Source organism: Cervus canadensis, chromosome 11 (assembly GCF_019320065.1).
Source record: "Cervus canadensis isolate Bull #8, Minnesota chromosome 11, ASM1932006v1, whole genome shotgun sequence".
Lineage (NCBI taxonomy): Eukaryota > Metazoa > Chordata > Mammalia > Artiodactyla > Cervidae > Cervus > Cervus canadensis.
Genome location: NC_057396.1, coordinates 70651202 through 70671399, shown reverse-complemented (window position 1 = coordinate 70671399; position 20198 = coordinate 70651202). Strand labels below are relative to the sequence as shown.

Here is a 20198-nt window from a genome sequence, read left to right as displayed (position 1 = left end):
GGGGCTGCCAGAAAATGGGTTGGGGGGGGGGGCGCGTCCAGCAGGTTCACACACTTCAGCTGACCATGCCACCCTCAGGCTCCTGTCTTGCTGGAGGCCCCTCCAGTCTGCCCTGCTTCCCACCACGTGCCCACAGCATCCACAGGACCCTGACCCACAGCAGTTCAGTAACAAGTGATCCTCACTGGCAGAGCTGAGGAGGACCTTCCTGCCTCAAGTGAGGCTGAGGCGATGACACTGCAGTGCAACGTGTGTACTAAATAGCGTGGTCTCCTCTCCTATGAGACCATACAGCAATGGTTCCTAACTTCTCTGGAGTGATGTCACAGGCTATTAATCCTCTCCATAGAAAATTCACACCCACACCCACACCATTTTGCGTGTGATTTCAGTGGTTCCACAGGCCCCAGGTAAGACTTCACCCTAAGGGCTCACACAGCCTCACAGGTTGCAGGGGCAGAGAAATCACCTGGTTGATGGGCTTGTTGACAAAAGCCCCCACTTTCCGGACAAAGATGGTCTCCAAGACGTCATGGGGGGAGGCCCGTCCCTCGCTGCTGTTTGATACAGTTTCAGTGTCCTCGCTGGAAAAGAAAGGTCATGTCAGCTCTCCTTCTCAAACCACAGCAGAGCCTCCTGGGTGCCCCGTAAACCCACCAGCTTGTGAGGCCACAGCCCAGGAAGGAGCTGCCCCCACCAGCCCAGGCGTGTGGGAAATGGCAGTGTGAAGCCTGCCTGGGGCCCCTGTCACCCTCACTTTTGAGAGTAGAGGACTGCATTTCCTGGAAGAGCTAAAAATATGCATATGTGAATGAAACTCGGTGTTACAATTGCACAAAGCTTCCATAAAATTTACCCTGTCATACCAGGGATAAGCATCAGTCACTGTGCATCCAGCTCTCATACATGAAGGCAAGCAGCTCTCATAAACAACTAATTTTAATGTCAATCCTGTTACAGAGCCAAACTCAAGATTTTACATTTTCCCCTTCCTCATTTTTTTGTTTTGCTATCTGAAGCGCCACACCACGTCTTCTCCCCTCTCCTTGCCCCGAGTCCTCCCTCTGTTCAGCAAGGTCTTTCAACAACACATCCATCTGGCTGCCCCTCCCCCTCCTCAGAATCCGCCTGCCCACGCAGGAGGTGCGAGTTCAATCCCTGGGTCAAGAACACCCCTGGAGAAGGGAACGGCCGCCCACTCCAGTACTCCTGCCCGGAGAACTCCAGGGACAGAGGAGCCTGGTGGGCTGCAGTCCAGGGCGTCACAGAGTTGGACACGACGGAAGCAACTGAACGACTGCCCCCTCCCTCCAGGCTGATGCTGAGTCCCGAAAGGTGGGGGACGCCAAGCAGAAGAAACAGGAGCTCAGACTGTCAGCCACAGCCCTGCGAGAAGCCGGGGACGGGAAAGCCCCAAAGCAGGGGCTCAGATGGGGAGAACTATGCCGTCCAAGTGGCTCCTGGACTCCAGACACCAGGGACGACCAGCATTTGGGAACCCCCTACACAGGGTCCTCTGTCTTCAGTTACTCCAGGTCATACCCCAGGAATCTAGGCTCGGAATATGTGAGTGTAAAACGACTACAGTGGGGCTTCCCTGGCTGTCCAATGGTTAAGACTCTGTGCTCCCACTGCAGGGCACACAGGTTCAATCTCTGGTAAGGAACTAAGACCCTGCATGCTGCAAGGTGTGGCCAAAAAACCAAAAAACAACACTAAGAGGATCCCCCTTTGATTATCTAATAAGAGGAAGGATAAGAGGATGGAATTTGAGGGGCCAGGCATGAAAGTAATTATTTTTCCTGATGGATGGCATGGAAAGATCCTTCCAAACAAACCCCCTCCCCCAACTCCACTGTGGGAATGGAAAAAAAAACCCAAAAAAAAAAACAAACAAAAAAAAAACCCAGGAATTTCTAATATCTGAAAGTTCATTTAAGATGCGATGGGGCAATTGACGTCATTATCTCTGGGGCCTTCCAGTTAAGAGAGGGCAGTGCAGGTCAAGACAGGCCCAGCTTCCCACAGAACTCTGGGTGAAATGGAAAGAGGAAGTCTGGGCTCTGCAATCCGAGAAGCCAGGCCTGTGCCTGGCCATTCTGTGAGCTAACTGCTCTCTTAGGCCAATCACTTAACCCTTCTGAGATCCTGTCACCTTTTAAAAGGAGGTAACATGGTGATTTTTGCAGGGTGGGATTATGAGAACTTTCCACCCAATCTGTGTTCTTCAAAATTTGACCTACAGACTGTATCACTTCTGCAATCAGAAAAGACAAAGATTTCTTTTTGTATTCTAGTAAGGAAAAACAGTTGTTTCTACAGGATCTCCAGGGGGCACTAACACAGTAGAAAAAGAAAATGGATCCTAACTCCTACCGCAGATACACCATGACTCTGATGTCACGGGTGTGGTTAACACCACCCTGCTCTGGTCTCAGGAAATACTGAGGACGCCCAGGGAATCCATCTCAGAGGACGAGAGGAACATCTCAAAACACCTTCCCTGCATCAGGGTGAGGCGTGCCAAGCCCGGCTGCCTGCTGTCAGAAGCCAGTAGTGGTGCCCCGGGCAAGCCCCCCTCACACACCAGCTGCAATGCAAGATTCTTATTGGGCATTTGAAGGATTCCACATTTTCCCTGCAAATGCCAAGCCTGAGCCAATGCTGAAAGCTACCCTTTACTTGCTGATACCAAATAAGCAGATGTGTTGGGGAGGACAGGCCCCTGGCTGGTCTGAAGACCGGCCGAGCCAAGACGTGAACTCACCTGCTGGATGGCGTGGCGGCGCAGTGGGCCCCATCAGAAGGGGTGTAGGTTGCCAGTCTCTCCTGGTCAGCCTGGGCACCGTGGGCAGGCTGGTTGGGACCAAGGGGTACCCCACCTTCCTTCCCGGGGACCATTAGCTTTGGGGAAAAACAAGAAAATTCAGTGAATCACGGCAACGTCAGGCAGGAGGGGAGACTTGCTGCCTAGCATGATGGCATCGGCTTTCCAGCTTTCCCATCACCAGTGCTCCCACCACGTGGGCAGGAAACACTGGAAATCTTGATCCTTTCTGGGACTCGCTCAGTTAATGGAAGACATGCACAGAAGTGACTACAGAGGGAAAGAGAGGGGGGAAAACACTCGGGAAGCTCTTCTTTCCTTTCTGAAGTGTAAGAGGCAGCCTCTCAGAATCATCTTAGTCCTCCGAAGTTACAGAAGAGCTTTGGTTCGGAACACTTAGAACATTGGTGTCTCAAGAGGCCCCTCGAGTGTGTCTGGGCAAGGGAGGCAGCACAGGAACCCCTAGTGTCCTCCCCATCTTTAAAGATACCTGGTGAGGGTGTGTGGCATTTAAGCCAGCAGCAAACACTACTGGATAAGCCAGGTCAGCAGATCCAACGCCCAGGGCAGCAGGCTGATAGGAAAGGCGAGAGCTGGATAGCTAAGCAAGAGAAAAACAAAGAGGGGCAGAGGAAAGGAGGAGGGAAAAACAGGCACTCCTAGAGCATGACCAATGACCCAGGTCAGCAGAGAGTAAGGAACGGATCCCAGCCCGCAGCCTCACAGTGTGTGCATTGCAGGGGAGGGCCTGATGTGAGGGTTAAAGACAGACCAGGCCATTACTCTGTAAGTAAGAAAACAGACTGATCTGCGGGGGGACTGACAGTCTCAGCTCTGTGCCTTCCAAAGGCCTCAGATGAGCTGCCTGCTCCCCCTTCTCCCAGGGGTTCAGCTAACTGGTTCAGTTTCCAGCCCAGCAGATCTGTGGAGTACCGTCTGGGCAGAACTGGGAGGCAGACCATCAGTTTTCCCAGGTCATTCTAGTCTCTTCTTTGACCTTGAGGTACCTTTGAAACACAAGGCATCTTCTTTAATCACACCCTCCATTACCATTGGTTTTGGGAGGGTTCCTATTTATAGTGGAAAAGAAAGAAAACCACTCTTGGAAGGTTTATCTGGGGAAAAAAAAAGATCTAAACAACTCCATGTACTTTTCACATCAATGGAGGAGGGGTGAATGATGAATCCTATTTTGGGCTGCTGTGCAATGGCTGCATCCTGTTAAAAATCAATTACCGCACCTCAGAATAACCCACAGAACACTTGCGGATATTTAAATAACTATGCCCTGTGCTTTATTTATAGTTTTCAAATAAAAAGAAACCATCTGATAATATCCCCTTCTTCCCAGTATGGACTCACTTGATGGGAAAAGGCCAGTCCTGCCGTGGGGACCCTCAGAGTGTCCGTCACCACAGGAGTAGGGGTCTGAAAATGTGCCTTTGTGACAGTAAACACACACTGGGCACAGATACACACAGACAGGAGAGACAGAGAAGAGAAAAGAAAAGGGACTTGAGAAAGATGTGAAAAAACTCTGCAAAGGGCAGTAGCAACAGAGGCTGAAATGTACAGTGAAGTCAGGAGGGAAGCAGGGAGAAAGCCGTATGACTGCCTTCTGAAGAGGACTGCTTGGAAAGGTGTGAAGGAGAGTTTATCCCTGGCGTTCTCCCTGACGGGCAGGTGGAAAGCAAAGTGGAGTTGAGCAGCTATGACTTGGTGAAACCTGAACCAAGCATTAGCCTGCCTTTAATCAAAAGAGGGTCTCTTTTAGAAAACCTCCAATAGGAGGGTCCTGAGAACGGACACAGGGTATGCTCAACAGGAATGACGATGCTAAGACTAAGATATTAGACTGAAAGCCTTTTTCTGGGGACTCAGAATCTACAGGCTCAGGTTTAAACAGCTGATGTTTGATGGCTGCACTTTTAGAATGCTCAGGTACCCAGCGGCGAACTTTCCTGCGTCAGCTCAGGGAAGATGCGCGTCAGGGTGCGTGCACACGCTCAGTCCCTGAGGGTGCAGAAGGACTTGACGGGGCGAAGGCTGGGGCAGTTTCAGAACTCAGGATTTCAAAGCTAATTATGGGCAAGACGATTGTTTTGGGTCTTGCTGTTCCATCTTTAAGTCTTGCCAATTACCTAATTAATTAATGCCTAGAATTGGAGGTAGGACCTCAAGATAACCGTATAGGTTCTGAGTCACAACTATTTCTTAACTCAGCTCTGTGGCCAAATGATAAAATGATCCTTACTTTACTAGAAAAACAAAAGCAAACCAGCCCATTCACAGGTATTTACTGGATCACAGCAAGAGCTCAAACAAATTGTTGAACAATTATGCGATTCCCTAGATTAAACCAAAGAAGAAACTGTTTCAGTATTTACAGGAATGAAGAGACCAGGTGGTAAATGATTTTCCGCTCTCTGTTCTACCATCAAGCTTCAAAATGAGTGTGTCTGCACCAAACTATAGTCTTGACTACAGGTTCTCAGGGAGCAGTGCCAAGGCTCACCCACTGGGTGCTTTCTCTGATGGAATCTTGACGAGATCTACTTTTAAACTGTAACAAGACACAATAGGCAACTGATAACAGGAAACATACAGGCTCTCCTTACACAGGTTAATAAACCTTTCTGCAAACCTCAGCTACAGAAACGACTGAACTTCCATTTACCTTTGGGGTCAGGCTGAATTTCCACTGTACCAGAGAAAAAGAAAAACTGATGTGTTAAAGCCCCCAGCTCACATCGCCTAACATCGCCCAAGTTTACATATTGTTTATGAGTTTATCAGTTGTTAAATGAGCATTAAATGACATATTCATATTTTGATGATTTAAAAAACCATCAACTCATGAATGTGCACTAGTAAGAAAGTGGGCTTTCCTCCTTTTTTGGGTCAGTATTGCTCCCTGTCAGCAAGCATACCAGAAGCCACCCTCTTCCAGAGCAACAGCAAAATGTATGCCTATATATATAAATGGGGAGGGGGGAAGAATAACAATTCCTACGCCCCCAAACCAAACTGAAACAATTTCACAAGAATCTCTTAAAACTTTAAATTGTCACATTAGAAATAGCAGTGATCCATGAATTTCTGTAAAGTCCTTCACACATAAGTTAGCTTTTGTGCTTAACCCCCGCTTTTAAAACAAATTAGAACCATGATTTTAATTTAGTATCTAAAAGCATAGGATGGAATAAATTAAATTTTTTTCTTAATGAAGAAAATATAGAGGATAAAAATGTATGGATAGCTAATTAATTTGTTGGGTTCCACTCCCCCAAGTAAGATGGTGAAAAAGGATAATTGGGGGCTAATTTAGGCTTCCCAGGCGCACTAGTGGTAAAGAACCCACCTGCCAATGCAGGAAATGTAAGAGACGTGGGTTCGATCCCTGGGTTGAGAAGATCCCCTAGAGAAGGGCTCCAGTAATCGCTTCTCGGCCTTTTGGCTAAGATCAAGTGAGAAGGGCTCCAGTATTCTTGCCTGGAGAATCCCATGGACAAAGGAGCCTAGCAGGTTATAGTCCATAGGGTCACACAGAGTTGGACACAACTGAAGTGACGTAGCATGCACACATGCATGGGTCTAATTTAAAGGAAAGTAGAATTCACCTAGGGAACCATCTAATATGAAAGAAAAGAGGAGGGAAAAAATAGAGATGATGCGCAGGCAACAGGTAGACAATGAACAATTTGGGGTGGAAGAGAAGAAACGTGCCCTAAAATTCAGTCAGCTGGAAAAAATGACTCCTTATCTGAAGCAGTCTAAGAACCACATGTATATCATACAACACTTCTTTGGGGAAAGTGTTCACATCGCTTGGAGCCTGTGTTTTACTGAAACTGGCTGTGACACTGAAGATGGATCCTAGTGGAAAAGTTAATGGTTAATCATGTTCAGAGAGGGAATGCAGACAAGCAGATATCTATGTAACTATTAAGGAAAACTGCATAGCTGGGGTCTTAATGGCATTTTATGCTAAATGATCACTGGCTCCTTTTTTGCTCCTTCCATTATCAGGAACCATATTTAGGAACCACTTCAAAGAAGCAGCAGCTACTGGGACTTCCCTGGTTGTCCGGTGGTTAAGACTCCATGCTTTCATCATGGGGGCATGGGTTCGATCCCTGGTCAGGGAATGAAGATCCCAGATCTCACGTGCCACTGGGTTCGGCCAAAAAAAAAAAAAAAAAGGAAGAAGTAGCTACTAGTCCTAACAAGTGTAGGTTTCAGTGCCTCTCTGGTACCAGAACACAATTCTGATTTTGTAGGGGTTTTCTGTGACTGATTTTCTAGGGAATTTTAAGATGTCGCCAGGGAGGTAAAAGTTACATGGAATCTTGCATGTTAAGATTACAGACTAGAAATACTACAGTATTATCTGCTGGGTAAGAAGGTTCTCCTTTACTCCTCAAAATAACCCCTTGAAATAATCACCACCACCACCACCACCAGAAGAGGTTGTTATCTAAATTTTCACATGAAATTTTCATTTCATAAGGCCCATCTATATACCAAATAACAATCGCCACGCCAGAACCTGTTCCCCCTACCTGGGAGGGAGGCGAGGTGGAAAAGGAGGTGGTGCACACTTCTTGAGAATCTTCCACAGAAGGATATGCTACTCCAGTGTCCTCACCGGCAGTTCTGCAGTGAGGGGGAAAGAAATCATGAACTGACTGATGGCAGTCAGTTTCAGCGAGGACCCAAAGAGAGCGGAGATAGGGATGCAAGTTGTGGGGAGAATTCTTTCTGGCAGTTCCTAATGTCAAGCAAGGTGTATTGAGTCCTTGATAATTTTAAACATGTTCAGAAAGCAGCATCTAGAGGTTGACAATGGCTTTTTTTTTTTTACTCCAAACATTGCATCTGATATATCATTTGACAGCATTTTTTTTTAAGCCTGGCCAGTATAGGGTCAAAGAACCATCAGTAACAGAGAATGCAGTGAAATAAGAATCTAGACTCTAAAGACAAAAACCGATCCAACTTCGAGTCTGTCACAGAAAGGTAGCATCTTTGGAATAGGTAGCATTGGAATAGGTAGACACCTATTCCAATCTCTCAACAATTCTGTTTTCTGGGATCTAGGCCTGGAGATGTTTGATTCTGAGGAATAAAACTGAATTGTGCCAATGGTGACCTGAAAACCACCTAATTTGCAAAGGACATTCTCCACATTACTTCCATTCTCAGAGTTTCTAAGTAAAATCAAACCAAAAGTCAATCAGTACTGTCTAGGTCAAAATATCCACGGATTTTCTGAGACGTGGTCTACCTTTCGTCCTGGGGTACCTGACAGGCAGCAGCAAGGACACAGCCAGCCACTCTACTTCCCTCCCCGTGGGGTCTCCATACGTGTGCCCTGCCTTTCAGTGAGTGTGGATAAAGGTGCTCTACAGGCCTGGGCGAGATGGATGTTTCCGCTAGCCAGTCTGGAAAAGAGTTTTCCACATTCCTCACCTGTAATTGCAGGGGTGCATGGGCGAGGAGCTGGGATAGGGACGGTCCACAAAGTGATCAATAATAATGCCCATGATAGGTGGGGTCCTCTCAAAGTGCCTGTAATGCAGTAAGCAGATCGCCGCATTTGTTAGAATGCCTTGCCACGCCCCCTGAAGCCCTCAGAGATCCCTCTGCCTCTTATCTATTGGAAGGAACCACAGAACCTCAACTCCTGCATCCCTGAAAATGAACCATCACTTCTATGTTGGCTCTGTGACACTCAGCTTCTCCAATCTGGAAACTGGGTTCTCTCAGTTCAGCAATGGCAACGCTGAACTCTAGGCCTAGCTGAGGGGAGGAGGAGGTGGGGTTGGAAGAAAAACAACTTTAATATCTTTGGAAGAGTTCCTTTTTTTTTTTGGAAGAGTTCTGTTGGATTCCAAGGCTCTTTCCTCACCTGGTGGACATGAATGCCAAGTTAATTCTGTAAGCACAGGAAAGAGTGATGGTGCCCACGGGGGTACCCACTGTCCCAACACGAACTGTCTGAAAACCTAGGAAAAGAGATAAATAATTAGCTTTTTTCCAGACAATGCTGACACTACCATCAGTATGTCTTTCCCCGAACCATTCAGCCGCTTGTGCAACCTTTGGCATGACCCACTGAGCTACCCTGAATGCAGCAGACAATCGTATGAAGGATAACAAAGAACTCTGAGTTCCTAGAACTTTTGGGAAAATTATTCAGTCATTCGCTGGTGGCTCTCCAGACCCCCTACGTGTCTTCTCCTTACTTATCTTCTTCTTACTTATCTGTCTTCTCCTTACTTATCACACATACTAAAATCACAAGCTGTGTATTATTACAGGCAGCATCCAAGCACATCTCTGAAGTCAGGAGCACACTCAGCAACACTACAAATGCTTTTAACCTTGACACATACCTTCCCCTAAGCCATTCAGCTGGACGTCCCCAAAATATATCCTGTAGGGAAGACAGAAAAATATGTTACTTGATTCTTTATTCTAAGGGCCTGCACACTAAACACCTAGAAACAGAATCAACAAAACCAACCCTTCTTTTCTTATCTGCATGAACATCTCTCCGAATGGAGCAGTATTGCTACTACTTGATTAAGCTGTAGGCATGAGGACAGTTATGGAGAGGACTGGTTAAAAAATTAGAAAAATAAAAATTAAGTGTGACTTGCAGTTTAAGTTTCTTATTCCTGCTTCTGCAGCATATTTGTAAAGTTATATGCATGCTTGCATGCTAAGTTGCTTCAGCTGTGTCCAACTCTTTGTGACTCCATGGACTATAGCCTGCCAGGCTCCTCTGTCCATGGGATTCTCCAGGCAAGAATGCTGGAGTGGGTTGCCATGCCCTTTTCCAAGGGATCTTCCTGACCCAGGGATTGAACCCGCATCTCAAGTCTCCTGCATTGGCAGGTGAGTTTTTTACTACTAGCACCACCTGGGAGCCCTTTGTAAAGTATACCTATTGGGAAATAGAGAATATACAAACAAAATTGGCAGATAGTTCTATTAGAAGATATAATATATAATATATCTATTAGAAGATAGAACTTCTATTAGAAGATATGACTTTTTTTTTTAGAATTGACCTATAATTGACACACAACATTATATTAGTTTCAAGGATATATAATGATTCAATATTTGTACACACTGCAAACAATCACCACACTAAGTCTGGTTACATCTGTCATCATTCACAGTAACATAATTTTTTTTTTCTTGTGATGAGAACTGTTAAGGTCCACTTTCCTAGCAACTTTCAAATATGGAATAGAAGTCACTTAGATCTTGAAGTGTGATCTTCATTCAAAGTGGGCTCACTCTGCTTATCAAAAGTCATTCCATCATTCCAAAGTAAACTGACTAAGAAATTAGAGTATCTTTTCCACCACTGAATAAATAGGCAAGACTATTCTAAAACTATAAAAATCTAAACACAGTAGAACCTTTCCATGAATCTCCCTGGGAAGGTCAGTCTATATTAGCAAAAAGTCTGAATTATAAAACACTTACAATGTATTTTTATATTTTTCAAGTAATACTGTTGAAAATTATACACATACATGGGTTTGTTCAATAAAAACTAAGCTCTGACAATCTACAAAGCCCTATGGTTAGATGTTAGGGATGAGATAAAGATAAACTAGGGACAAGCCCTAGGATGAACCTGAAACCTAGGTCTCACAGATTACAGTCTGGAATGGAAGAAAAGAAACGTATATACATATCTGAAATACATGCACGAAAGTGATAGACACCATAAAACAGGGGTTAGCCAACTTTTGTCTAAAGGATCAATTGGTAAATATTTTAGACTTGTGGGACATATAGTCTAGGGCATCTACTCAGCTCTGCTCTCATACAAATAGCCACTGATAATAAGTAAGTGAATGGGGTGGCTATGTTGTAAAATAATTTTATTTATAAAAACAAGCAGATGGGGGAAGAATTCCCTGGTGGTCCAGTGGTTAGGACTCTCTGCTTCCACTGTCAGGGGCCCAGGTTCAATCCCTTGCTGGGGAGAGCTAAGATCCTGCAAGTTCTACAACTTGGCTGAAAGAAAAAAAAGGCCTTGAAAAGTAAACACATGTAGGGTTGCTAGATGACTTCAACAGAACTAGTTAATTCTCTAATCCGTGGTCCTTCCATCCTGTTACACCAATTCTTTTCAAAATCAGCTCTTTGCATGTAAGCCAAAGGCCAACACCCATGCTCCTCATTAACATGAAACAGAGGCCTGGCCGATTTGGGAACCCTGACTTTCCAGGCTCTGCTCTCACACTTGGCTATATATCCTCTTCACCACCACTCTGGTCCAGTCAACAACATGTATCAGTTCAGTCGCTCAGTCGTGTCCAACTCTTTGTGACCCCATGGACTGCAACACGCCAGGCTTGCCTGTCCACCACCAACTCCCGGAGCTTCCGCAAACTCACGTCCAATTTGGTGATGCCATCACTTCATGGCAAATAGGTGGGGGAAGAGTGAGAGACTTTCTTTTTTTGATCTCCAAAATCACTATAGATGGTGACTGCAGCCATGAAATTAAAAGACGCTTGCTCCTTGGAAGAAAAACTATGACCAACCTAGACAGCATATTAAAAAGCAGAGACATTACTTTGCTGACAAAGGTCCGTCTAGTCAAAGCTATGGTTTTTCCAGTGGTCATGTATGGATGTGAGAGTTGGACTATAAAGAAAGCTGAGCACTAGAGAATTGATGCTTTTGAACTGTGGTGTTGGAGAAGACTCTTGAGAGTCCTTCGGACTGCAAAGAGATCCACCCAGTCCATCCTAAAGGAAATCAGTCCTGAATATTCATTGGAAGGACTGATACTGAATTTGAAACTTAATACTTTGGCCACCTGATGCAAAGAACTGACTCACTAGAAAAGACCCTGATGCTGGGAAAGATTGAAGGCGGAAGGAGAAGGGGACGACAGAGGATGAGATGGTTGGATGGCATCACCGACTTGATGCACATGAGTTTGAGTAAGCTCCGGGAGCTGGTGATGGACAAGGAAGCCTGGTGTGCCGCAGTCCATGGGGTCGCTAGGAGCTGGACACAACTGAGCGACCAAACTGACTGAGGATTTAAAAATCCTTTCCACAGCAGTCAAGACTGTGTATAAACAAAAGGATAAAGAACTTGGTTGCTTTGGAAAAAGCTGAGGTTCCTAAAGGAGAATAGATAGGCAATCACAGTAAAGGTATAGCATCAACCATCCAAACATCTGTCCAAAAATTAATTATGGAATACCTGAATGCTGGTCAGACAACGTGCAAATTGTTGAGTCCAAAGTGTGAATCATGAAGGTGAGTTGTTTACCTGTATAAGATGACATATTCATGCCCTTGCTTTCTGGAGAGTCGGTACGCTGGAGTCACCCTAGTTATAGCAAGCAGAGACTTCAGCAGCAATGACAATCTGTTGTACACGGCATAGGAAACTTTGATTTCCTTATCACACCTGAGGAGCAAAGACACATCAGAGTTCTCCTAATTGTCTAACACAAAACAAAGAACAAAAATGCAATGGATAGAGACATTAGTTATGTTCCATGGAGTGACTGACATTATTTGTCAGCATTAGAATACATAACTGAACAACCTTACTGTACACTAGAAACTAATACGACATTAAAAATCAACTTAATACTTCAATTTTAAAAAGTCTTAAAAAAATCTGTTGGCATTATTTATAAATTCTGATAGAATATAACCTGATCTGCAGCCTAAATAACATTGTACAGAGTATTACAGTCAAAAGAGATAGTTGCTAATTAAATGCTGGAACTGTATAAGATTAAATTTATAATTGAAACATCTTCTGAACTAAACTTGTAATTAGAGTGCTCTGTCAGTTTATCAACAAATTGTTGATGTTAACCAAAGTTTTACTTTCCCATGCACCAGGCAAAGTCAGGTGGGCAACAAAAGGTCTCCAATATATTTTTTTCTAGCTGTGAAGCAGTTATCTTTCTAAAAATAAAGCAGAACACTTAAAAACAGTTAATTCAATACTGCAGTTGTATTACTGAAAGTACAAACATAATTTCAGTGTACTATCTTACGTCAGTCTACTTCCATACATCTAATAGGAAATCTGGAGAAGTGCTTGGTACAAAAATTTTGGACTATAACCTGGCAATTGCTTTTTATTTAAGAAAGAAAAATAATAATATGAGTGCCTAGACCACTCATACTTATTAAAAAGTTTTTTTTTTTTATGTGTCGCTATTTCCTCAATTTTCCTATATATTCTTCTTGAATTTCGGGCAGGAATTCAGCTAATCTGCCCTGAAAAAAGAAAATGGAGGGGAAAATAACAGGCATTCCCAGTCCGTGACCAACACAGCATGTCTGAAGGAGTGGTGAGGGGAAATCTCATTGGATGTCTGCCACACAGAAATAGACAAAACAGAGTAGTCATGTTACAAGAGCTCAAGGGACTGAATCAGAGAACTATGTGTACTCTGGGAAAACAACAAATCCTTTTTCAGCCTTCTCTCTGCTCCTCTCCCTGGGTTGTCTGAGTCTCTCTGGACCGACACTCCTTCTGAAGGTCATTGCTGTGCCTGGGCTGGAAGCCAAGCGTGAAGCCAACTGTAGCAAAGACCTACCGGCTTTGTTAAGCGGTCAGAACACTCTCCATGACTGATAGAAGCCCTGCTTTTCATGCGCTGTCGTGCACTTTATCCTCAGCAACCACAACCAAGGATTCTAAGACAGAGCACTTACGTATTTTAAAATTTTATTTATTTTTAATTGAAGGATAACTGCCTTATAATACTGTATTGGTTTCTGCCATGCATCAACATGAGGCAGCCATAGGTATACATATGTCCCCTCCCTCTTGAACCTTCCTCCCATGACCCAGCCCATCCCACCCTACTTGGTTGTCACAGAACATCAGTTTGAGCTCCCTAGAGCACTTACTTTTCATTCATTTCCAGACACCAGATTTCTAGCTCCATGGAATCTCCCTGTAAATGGGACAATAAAAGGTATTGTCAAGATATTTTTAAAAGATATTTCAGTTTTGCTTTTGATAATCTTTTTTCTTATTATAAAGCACAATACAGCCACTATAAAAATATTACAAAGTATAAATAAGCAAAAAGAAGACATCACTTATAATACAATCAGTGATTTTTCTAAATAAAAGTAAGGTCATACCACATGTTCTATTCTTTATCTTTTTTGTTTTGTTTGTATATACTATTTTTATCACTTTTCTTGTGCTTTTGAACTGTGGTGTTGGAGAAGACTCATGACAGTCCTTTGGACTGCAAAATCAAACCAGTCCATCCTAAAGGAAATCAGTCCTGAATGTTCATTGGAAGGACTGATGCTGAAGCTGAAACTCCAATACTTTGGCCATCTAATTTGAAGAACTGACTCCTTGGAAAAGACCCTGATGCTGGGAAAGAATGAAGGCAGGAGGAGAAGGGGACAACAGAGGATGAGATGGTTGGATGGCATCACCCACTCGATGGACATGAGTTTGAGCAAGCTCCGGGGAGTTGGTGATGGACAGGGAAGCCTGGTGTGCTGCAGTTCATAGGGTTGCAAAGAGTTGGACATGACTGAGCAACTGAACTGAACTGATCACTTTTTAATTAATAAGTACAACATGGAATTCTCCTTAAAATTAAAATTTGTACATTATTTTTAATGGCCGCATAGTATTCTACCAGGGCTTTCCAGTGGCTCAGGAGCAAAGAATCTGCCTGCAATGCAGGAGAGCCAGGCTCTATGTGAGGGCAATTCTTTGGTTGCAGAAAGCAAGGACTAGTCTGTAGTTGAGGTGCCTGGGCTTCTCACTGTGGTGCTTCTCTTGTTGTGGAGCACAGGATCCAGAGCACAGACTCAAAAGTTGCTCCACAGCATGTGAGATCTTCCGAATCAGTGGTAGAACCTGTGTCTCCTGCATTGGCAGGCAGATTAGCACTGAGCCACCAGGGAAGTCCAGTGACAACAGTTTAGAATCTGATTTCACAGATGCCTGAGAGAGGAGAGAGTTCTTCCTTTTGGACTCCCTAAGGATCACTAAGGAAAATAATTCACAGTATACACTGGTAATTCAATAAAGAGAATAGGATGTTTTGTTTTATCTAGTACTAAGATTTCCACAGAATAAGTACTGACAATCATTCATACAATGAAAAACTGAGAGCCTACTATGTGCCATCCCAGGCACTGTGATAGGTGCAGAGATGATTATTTATTATATCCTGCCTCATTTCAAAAAGAATTGAAGAACTATACAGATAAACAAGATGTGGCATAGCTGCTGACCTCAAGAATAAAAGTGTAAAGTATCAACAGGAACATGTAATAATTGCCTACCATATTTTATTTATGTACTTTACAAATAAGAATTAAATGAAGAAGTATAGCCCCACAAGACTGTGAAGTGTGGTGGTGGAAGAGAAGGGGCTAAGTAATTTGGCCAGAGTTGCTCAGCTAGGCTCTGAATTTGGGTCTGTATAGCTCCAAACTCCATTAGCCTTTTATTATTCCATGCAGCCTCACAATCCTGTAGTGGAAACAGATTAATAAACATACACAAAAATATATCTGCATCATGGAAAAAGGTGGAAAAACACATTAAAAAAAAAATCACATTCCAGCAAGTTATACTCTAAGAAACAAATATAAACAAAGCACACGGGAAGTCTCGAGAGGGGCTAGAAAGGGAGATCTTTTAGAGCATACGAGTGTTGAAGGATAAGTAGAAACACATCACTTACAGATGATATATGAAGAGGAGAGTGAAGAGTCTACTTCAAGTGGTTGGAAGAATAAGTACAAAAACCATGACCTCCCTGGAGAGCCATGAGACAATCAGAGAGGGAAAGCGCAGGAACAAGGCTGAGTTGGAACCAAAGGGTAAAGTGCTTTGGGTGCTGAGTTAAGACCCTATCCTGGCCATAACCTTACCTCGGAAGTCTTGAGTGAGATCTCCACACACATGGACCTCCCAACAGCAGGCAGCTGCCCTGCCAGGGCCTTCTTTGCCTCATGTGTAACCTCTGGGATGTCTTTGATCGCTAAATTGAACTAGAATACAAGAAGAACTTTGTGTTAAACACTCGCAAGGAACATTATGGAATCAAAATAGTAAGACTGGATGCTGAATAACATAGGCCTTGCCCTTGACTGATTAAGGACAGTCATTCACTTCTCCTTTCCCCTTAAGAGATGTCTTGTACCAAGGCCCCAAAACTCAGGTTGATAAGTTTTCACTCATCACAGAGGAAAACCAAAAAACATCCAGGACTAACATTCAATGAAGAACATACTTTGCAAGAGAATGGATCAAACAGAATTAGGCATTTTAATGTTATGACTTAGTAATGCTAGAAATATTATTATTTATTACTACCATGATTCCCTGTGACAAACACCATAGTATACCCCCCAGCAGAGAACAGGAACTTTACCCAGTCTGAGCCCGTCGGGGAAGAAGATGAGCGAGTGCAGATCTTCTCTCCCAGTCGAGCCTGGACAATCACTTGGACAGTCTACAAAGACCAAACAAACAAAAAATCAAAGATGAAAAGTTTCAACAAACTGACTTGGCTCCTAATCAGGATGAAAACTCTCTCAGTGCAGGGTTAAAAAGATGCCAATGACCATAACTATACTTCAGGAAAGGATAAGATTTAAAACCATCAAGAACAGAAAAAACATGGCACAAAAATAATACTGTAAATATTCCTGAGGACCTAGTGTCAACCAATTAAGAGAAACCACAGTTTGAGGCCTGTAATCTATAACACACTCACATGGCAGAAGGAGAGCTACATGGCGGCTCTGACTTTCATAAAGAAACAAGTCCAGTCGTAGGTTTAAATATGCACTGCCATACACTTATGTAATCATAGGAGATTTAAACCAAGGGAGCCACAATTATGCATATGACTTGGCCCATATGGCAAAAGTCTTCCGGCTAATTTTACAACCAGAATCTACTGCATGGCTTGTTCTTACATAGCAATGGTTGAGAGGAAGGAGAGATAGAGGTGGAAATGATTTTTAGATTTAGGAAAATATGCCTTCTAAAGCACTCAAAATCCAAGTTTTAATTTTTCATTTACACAGAAGGGGACAACAAGTGAAAAGTGAGACACTTCAGAGGCAGTTAGTTGATGCTTAGGGAAAGATGCCCGAACTGCTGTCCATTCTAGTCCCATCTTTGTTCTCACCCCAAGGGAACATACTGTGCCAATAACCTGGCATAACAAGTTTGACATTTCTGCAAACAGGCTTGCAAAAAAAAAATGTTATTTTTTTTTTAACAAGTAGCTTTGGAAAATTGGAAGCTTTTTAGTTACACCCCCAGTACCGCCCCCAAATTTCACAGTTTGGTTTACAACAGACAGAAGTATCCCTTAAAATGGGCAAGCTGCAAGCTGTTATGCTGTATTTCCAAAAAGGGAGAGGCATGGAAGTTATTTCTAACAGTTCTAGGCTCAAGAGAATGGATATATTACCTTGAGGGCAAAAAACTTAATGAACTTGTCCAGGTCCTTTCTGTCCTGGGAATTAAGATCAGTTTCCATTGCCTATGGGAATCTAAAACAGAAAAAAAAAAGTGTTGAATAATGTGACTGTGTTTTAAAAGGGATTGCTACAACAAAGCATACAGAGATGGCATTGTCTACTAGCTGTATGAATAGTCTTGTAGGAGGTAAAACCTCCCCTCCCCTCCACTAAAGACACCAACATGAAAAACAGAAGATACTATCTTTTGAGGAAAATAAACTCCACACAAAGAGCTAAATCTACAGACCCAGAAAAAAGATGAGACAAGCCATTTTACCTGCATATGAAACTTTGAGCTTTTAAACTTATTCATTAAAAAAGTTTTATTACCCAGCATATGGAAGACTAAGTTTTAATGAGGTGAAAACTTTATTAAAACATAAAATAAATTAACATCCCTTCAACCAATCCAGGGATCAAACCCATTTCTCTTAGGTCTCCTGCATTGGCAGGCAGGTTCCTTATCACTAGCGCCACCTGGGAAGCCCAACATTCCTTCAAAAGACCACTAAATCAATTTAACTTTGGGCCGGAGTAGGGTGGGGGTGGGTTGAGAAGGGGCTGATAAGAAGAAAGCATTTAGGGGAGAGAAGAGCATGAACAAAGGAATATAAGCCACAGGGGAAAAATGGGCTTGGAACTATTAAGTACTCCAATTTTCCAGCGATTGGGTATGGCTGGTTTGGGCCAGAGCACAAGCGTCTCAAATCCAGTGCTAGAGACTGACGCCAGAAAGGGGAGCACCCTCAAGGCTTTTGAGAAGAGGAAGCAGCACAATCCAAACGGTGCTTTAGAAAGAGCACTGTTGGCACACTGCAGAATAGTTCTGAGTACGGAAAGCAAGGAAATCAATTAGGTCCTTGGCAATAATTCAGGCTTGTGGTCAGGGCTAAAAGTCCAATAGAGACATGATTTGGAAATATGGATGGGAGGTGTTTTAAAGGAAGAGCTGACAGGATTCAAGGACTGAGTGCAAGAAGTTTAAGTGGGTTTCAGTTAACAAAAAAGAAAGTGAGAGGGAAAGCTAGTTTTAAGAAAAGGATAGAGTTGAAGCAGGAAATCCTAAATACAAGTTTAAAACAACACTATTCTTTATTGAGGTGTGAACTTACACGCGGTTAAATGCACAAATCTTTAGTGTACAGCTCAATAAATATTTTATATGTAAACACTCATACAATGACAACCCAGATAGAGTTATAGAACATTTCCTATAAGCCAGAGGCTCCTTTGTGTCCCCTTGGTCAATAAACCCACCGAGAAGTAACCATTATTCTAACCTCTATCACCATAGATTAGCTTTGTCTGTTTTGAATTTCTTATAAATAAATGGAATCAAATAGTATGAACTCTCCTGTTGTGTAGCTTCCTATATTCAGTAAGATTCATTTAGAATGCCGCATGTAGCAGTTCATTCTTTTTCATTGCTATGTAGCACTCCATTTTATGAATATACCACAATCTATAAATTCTACTGTTGATGAGCATTTGGGTTGTTTCCTGCTTTCAGCTATTATACTCTTACATGAGATTTTTGGTGAATAAAAACCCTCACTGGTATCAGATGTAAAGCCAGGAGCACTGATTTTGGATCAGCAGGAATACCTTGTTTAATTGCACCTCACTTTACTGTGCTTCACAGATACTGCTTCCCCCTTTTTTAAACAAATTGAAGGTTTGTGTCAACCTTGTGTTGAACGAGTCTATCAGCGCCATTTTGTGTCTTGGTGTCATATTTTAGTAATTCTTGAAATATTTCAAACCTTCCACCACCAAAAAGATTACAATTCACTGAAGGCTCAGGTGATGGTTAGCATTTTTTAGCAATACTCTTTTTTTTTTTGGCTATGCTGGGTCTTTGTTGCCGTGTGGGCTTTTCTCTAGTTGCAGCAAAGTGGGGGCTACCCTCCAGTTGTGGTGTGAGGGCTTCTCTCGTTGTGGAGGACAGGCTCTGGGGCGTGGAGGCTCCAGTAGTTGCAGCACGTGGGCTCAGGAGTTGCAGCTCCCGGGCTCTAGGGCACAGGCTCAACAGCTGTAGTGCATGGGCTTAGCTGCTCTGCAGCCTGTGGGATCTTCCCGGATCAGGGATTGAACATGTCTCCTGCACTTGCACGTATATTCTTTACAAGGGAGACACCAGGGAAGCCCTGAAGTATTCTTAAATGAAGTTTTGTACATTTGTTGTTGTTGTTTTTCTAAGGCTATACTGTGGGGCATGTGGGATCTTAGTTCCCCAACCAGGGATTAACCCGTGCCCCTGCACTGGGATCACTGGGCTGCCAGGGAAGTTCCTGCATGTTGTGTTTTAAAGACATAATGCTATTTTACTCTTAATAGTTTATAGTTTAAACACAACTTTTATACGCACAGGGAAACCAAAAAATTTCATGTAATTCACTTTATCACAGTGATCCGGAACCATCCCACAATACATCCAAGGTCTGCCTGTGTTTAGCTTTGACAATTACTGCCAAATGGTTTTCCAGGGTCTGTACCAGTTTACATCACCACCACAAACACACCGGGGCTCCTGCAGATCCACAGCCACAGCACCACTTGGAGCTGCTGGTTCTTTCATTTTAGCCATCCTGGTAGGAGTGTGGTGGTATCTCATTTAATCTGCACTGAATGACTGATGATTAAATTAAATGCCTTTTTAAAGGCATTAACTTAATGCTTAAATGATGACGGCCTTTCCGCTACTGGCACTTTTTTCATGTTATTTCGTTATTTCATGTTATTTCATGTCATTTTGTTAGATATTTGGATAGCCTCCTCTTTTACAAAGTGCTAATTCAAGCCTCTTGCCCACTTAAACAAATATT

The 20198-nt window shown here is 43.2% G+C and overlaps 1 protein-coding gene across 7 annotated transcripts in view; it reads right to left on the bottom strand.

The window, feature by feature from the left end:
• The window catches only part of ATG13 (autophagy related 13), a 46071-nt gene that overhangs the window by 5060 nt on the left and 20813 nt on the right, over window positions 1-20198 (bottom strand). For 3 of the 7 annotated variants that reach the window (XM_043481462.1, XM_043481465.1, XM_043481463.1), the window contains 13 exons: window positions 17322-17403; window positions 16269-16349; window positions 15766-15885; window positions 13759-13805; window positions 12149-12289; window positions 9226-9266; window positions 8739-8835; window positions 8300-8398; window positions 7390-7483; window positions 4190-4288; window positions 3318-3428; window positions 2768-2904; window positions 470-584 (listed from right to left, as the gene is read on the bottom strand). In XM_043481462.1, the coding sequence (XP_043337397.1) occupies window positions 470-584; window positions 2768-2904; window positions 3318-3428; window positions 4190-4288; window positions 7390-7483; window positions 8300-8398; window positions 8739-8835; window positions 9226-9266; window positions 12149-12289; window positions 13759-13805; window positions 15766-15885; window positions 16269-16349; window positions 17322-17390 (1251 nt within the window). In that variant the 5' untranslated portion in view covers window positions 17391-17403. The remainder of the gene's footprint in view (window positions 1-469; window positions 585-2767; window positions 2905-3317; window positions 3429-4189; window positions 4289-7389; window positions 7484-8299; window positions 8399-8738; window positions 8836-9225; window positions 9267-12148; window positions 12290-13758; window positions 13806-15765; window positions 15886-16268; window positions 16350-17321; window positions 17404-20198) is intronic. The other 4 variants (XM_043481466.1, XM_043481469.1, XM_043481468.1 and 1 more) reach the window with 2 other exon arrangements.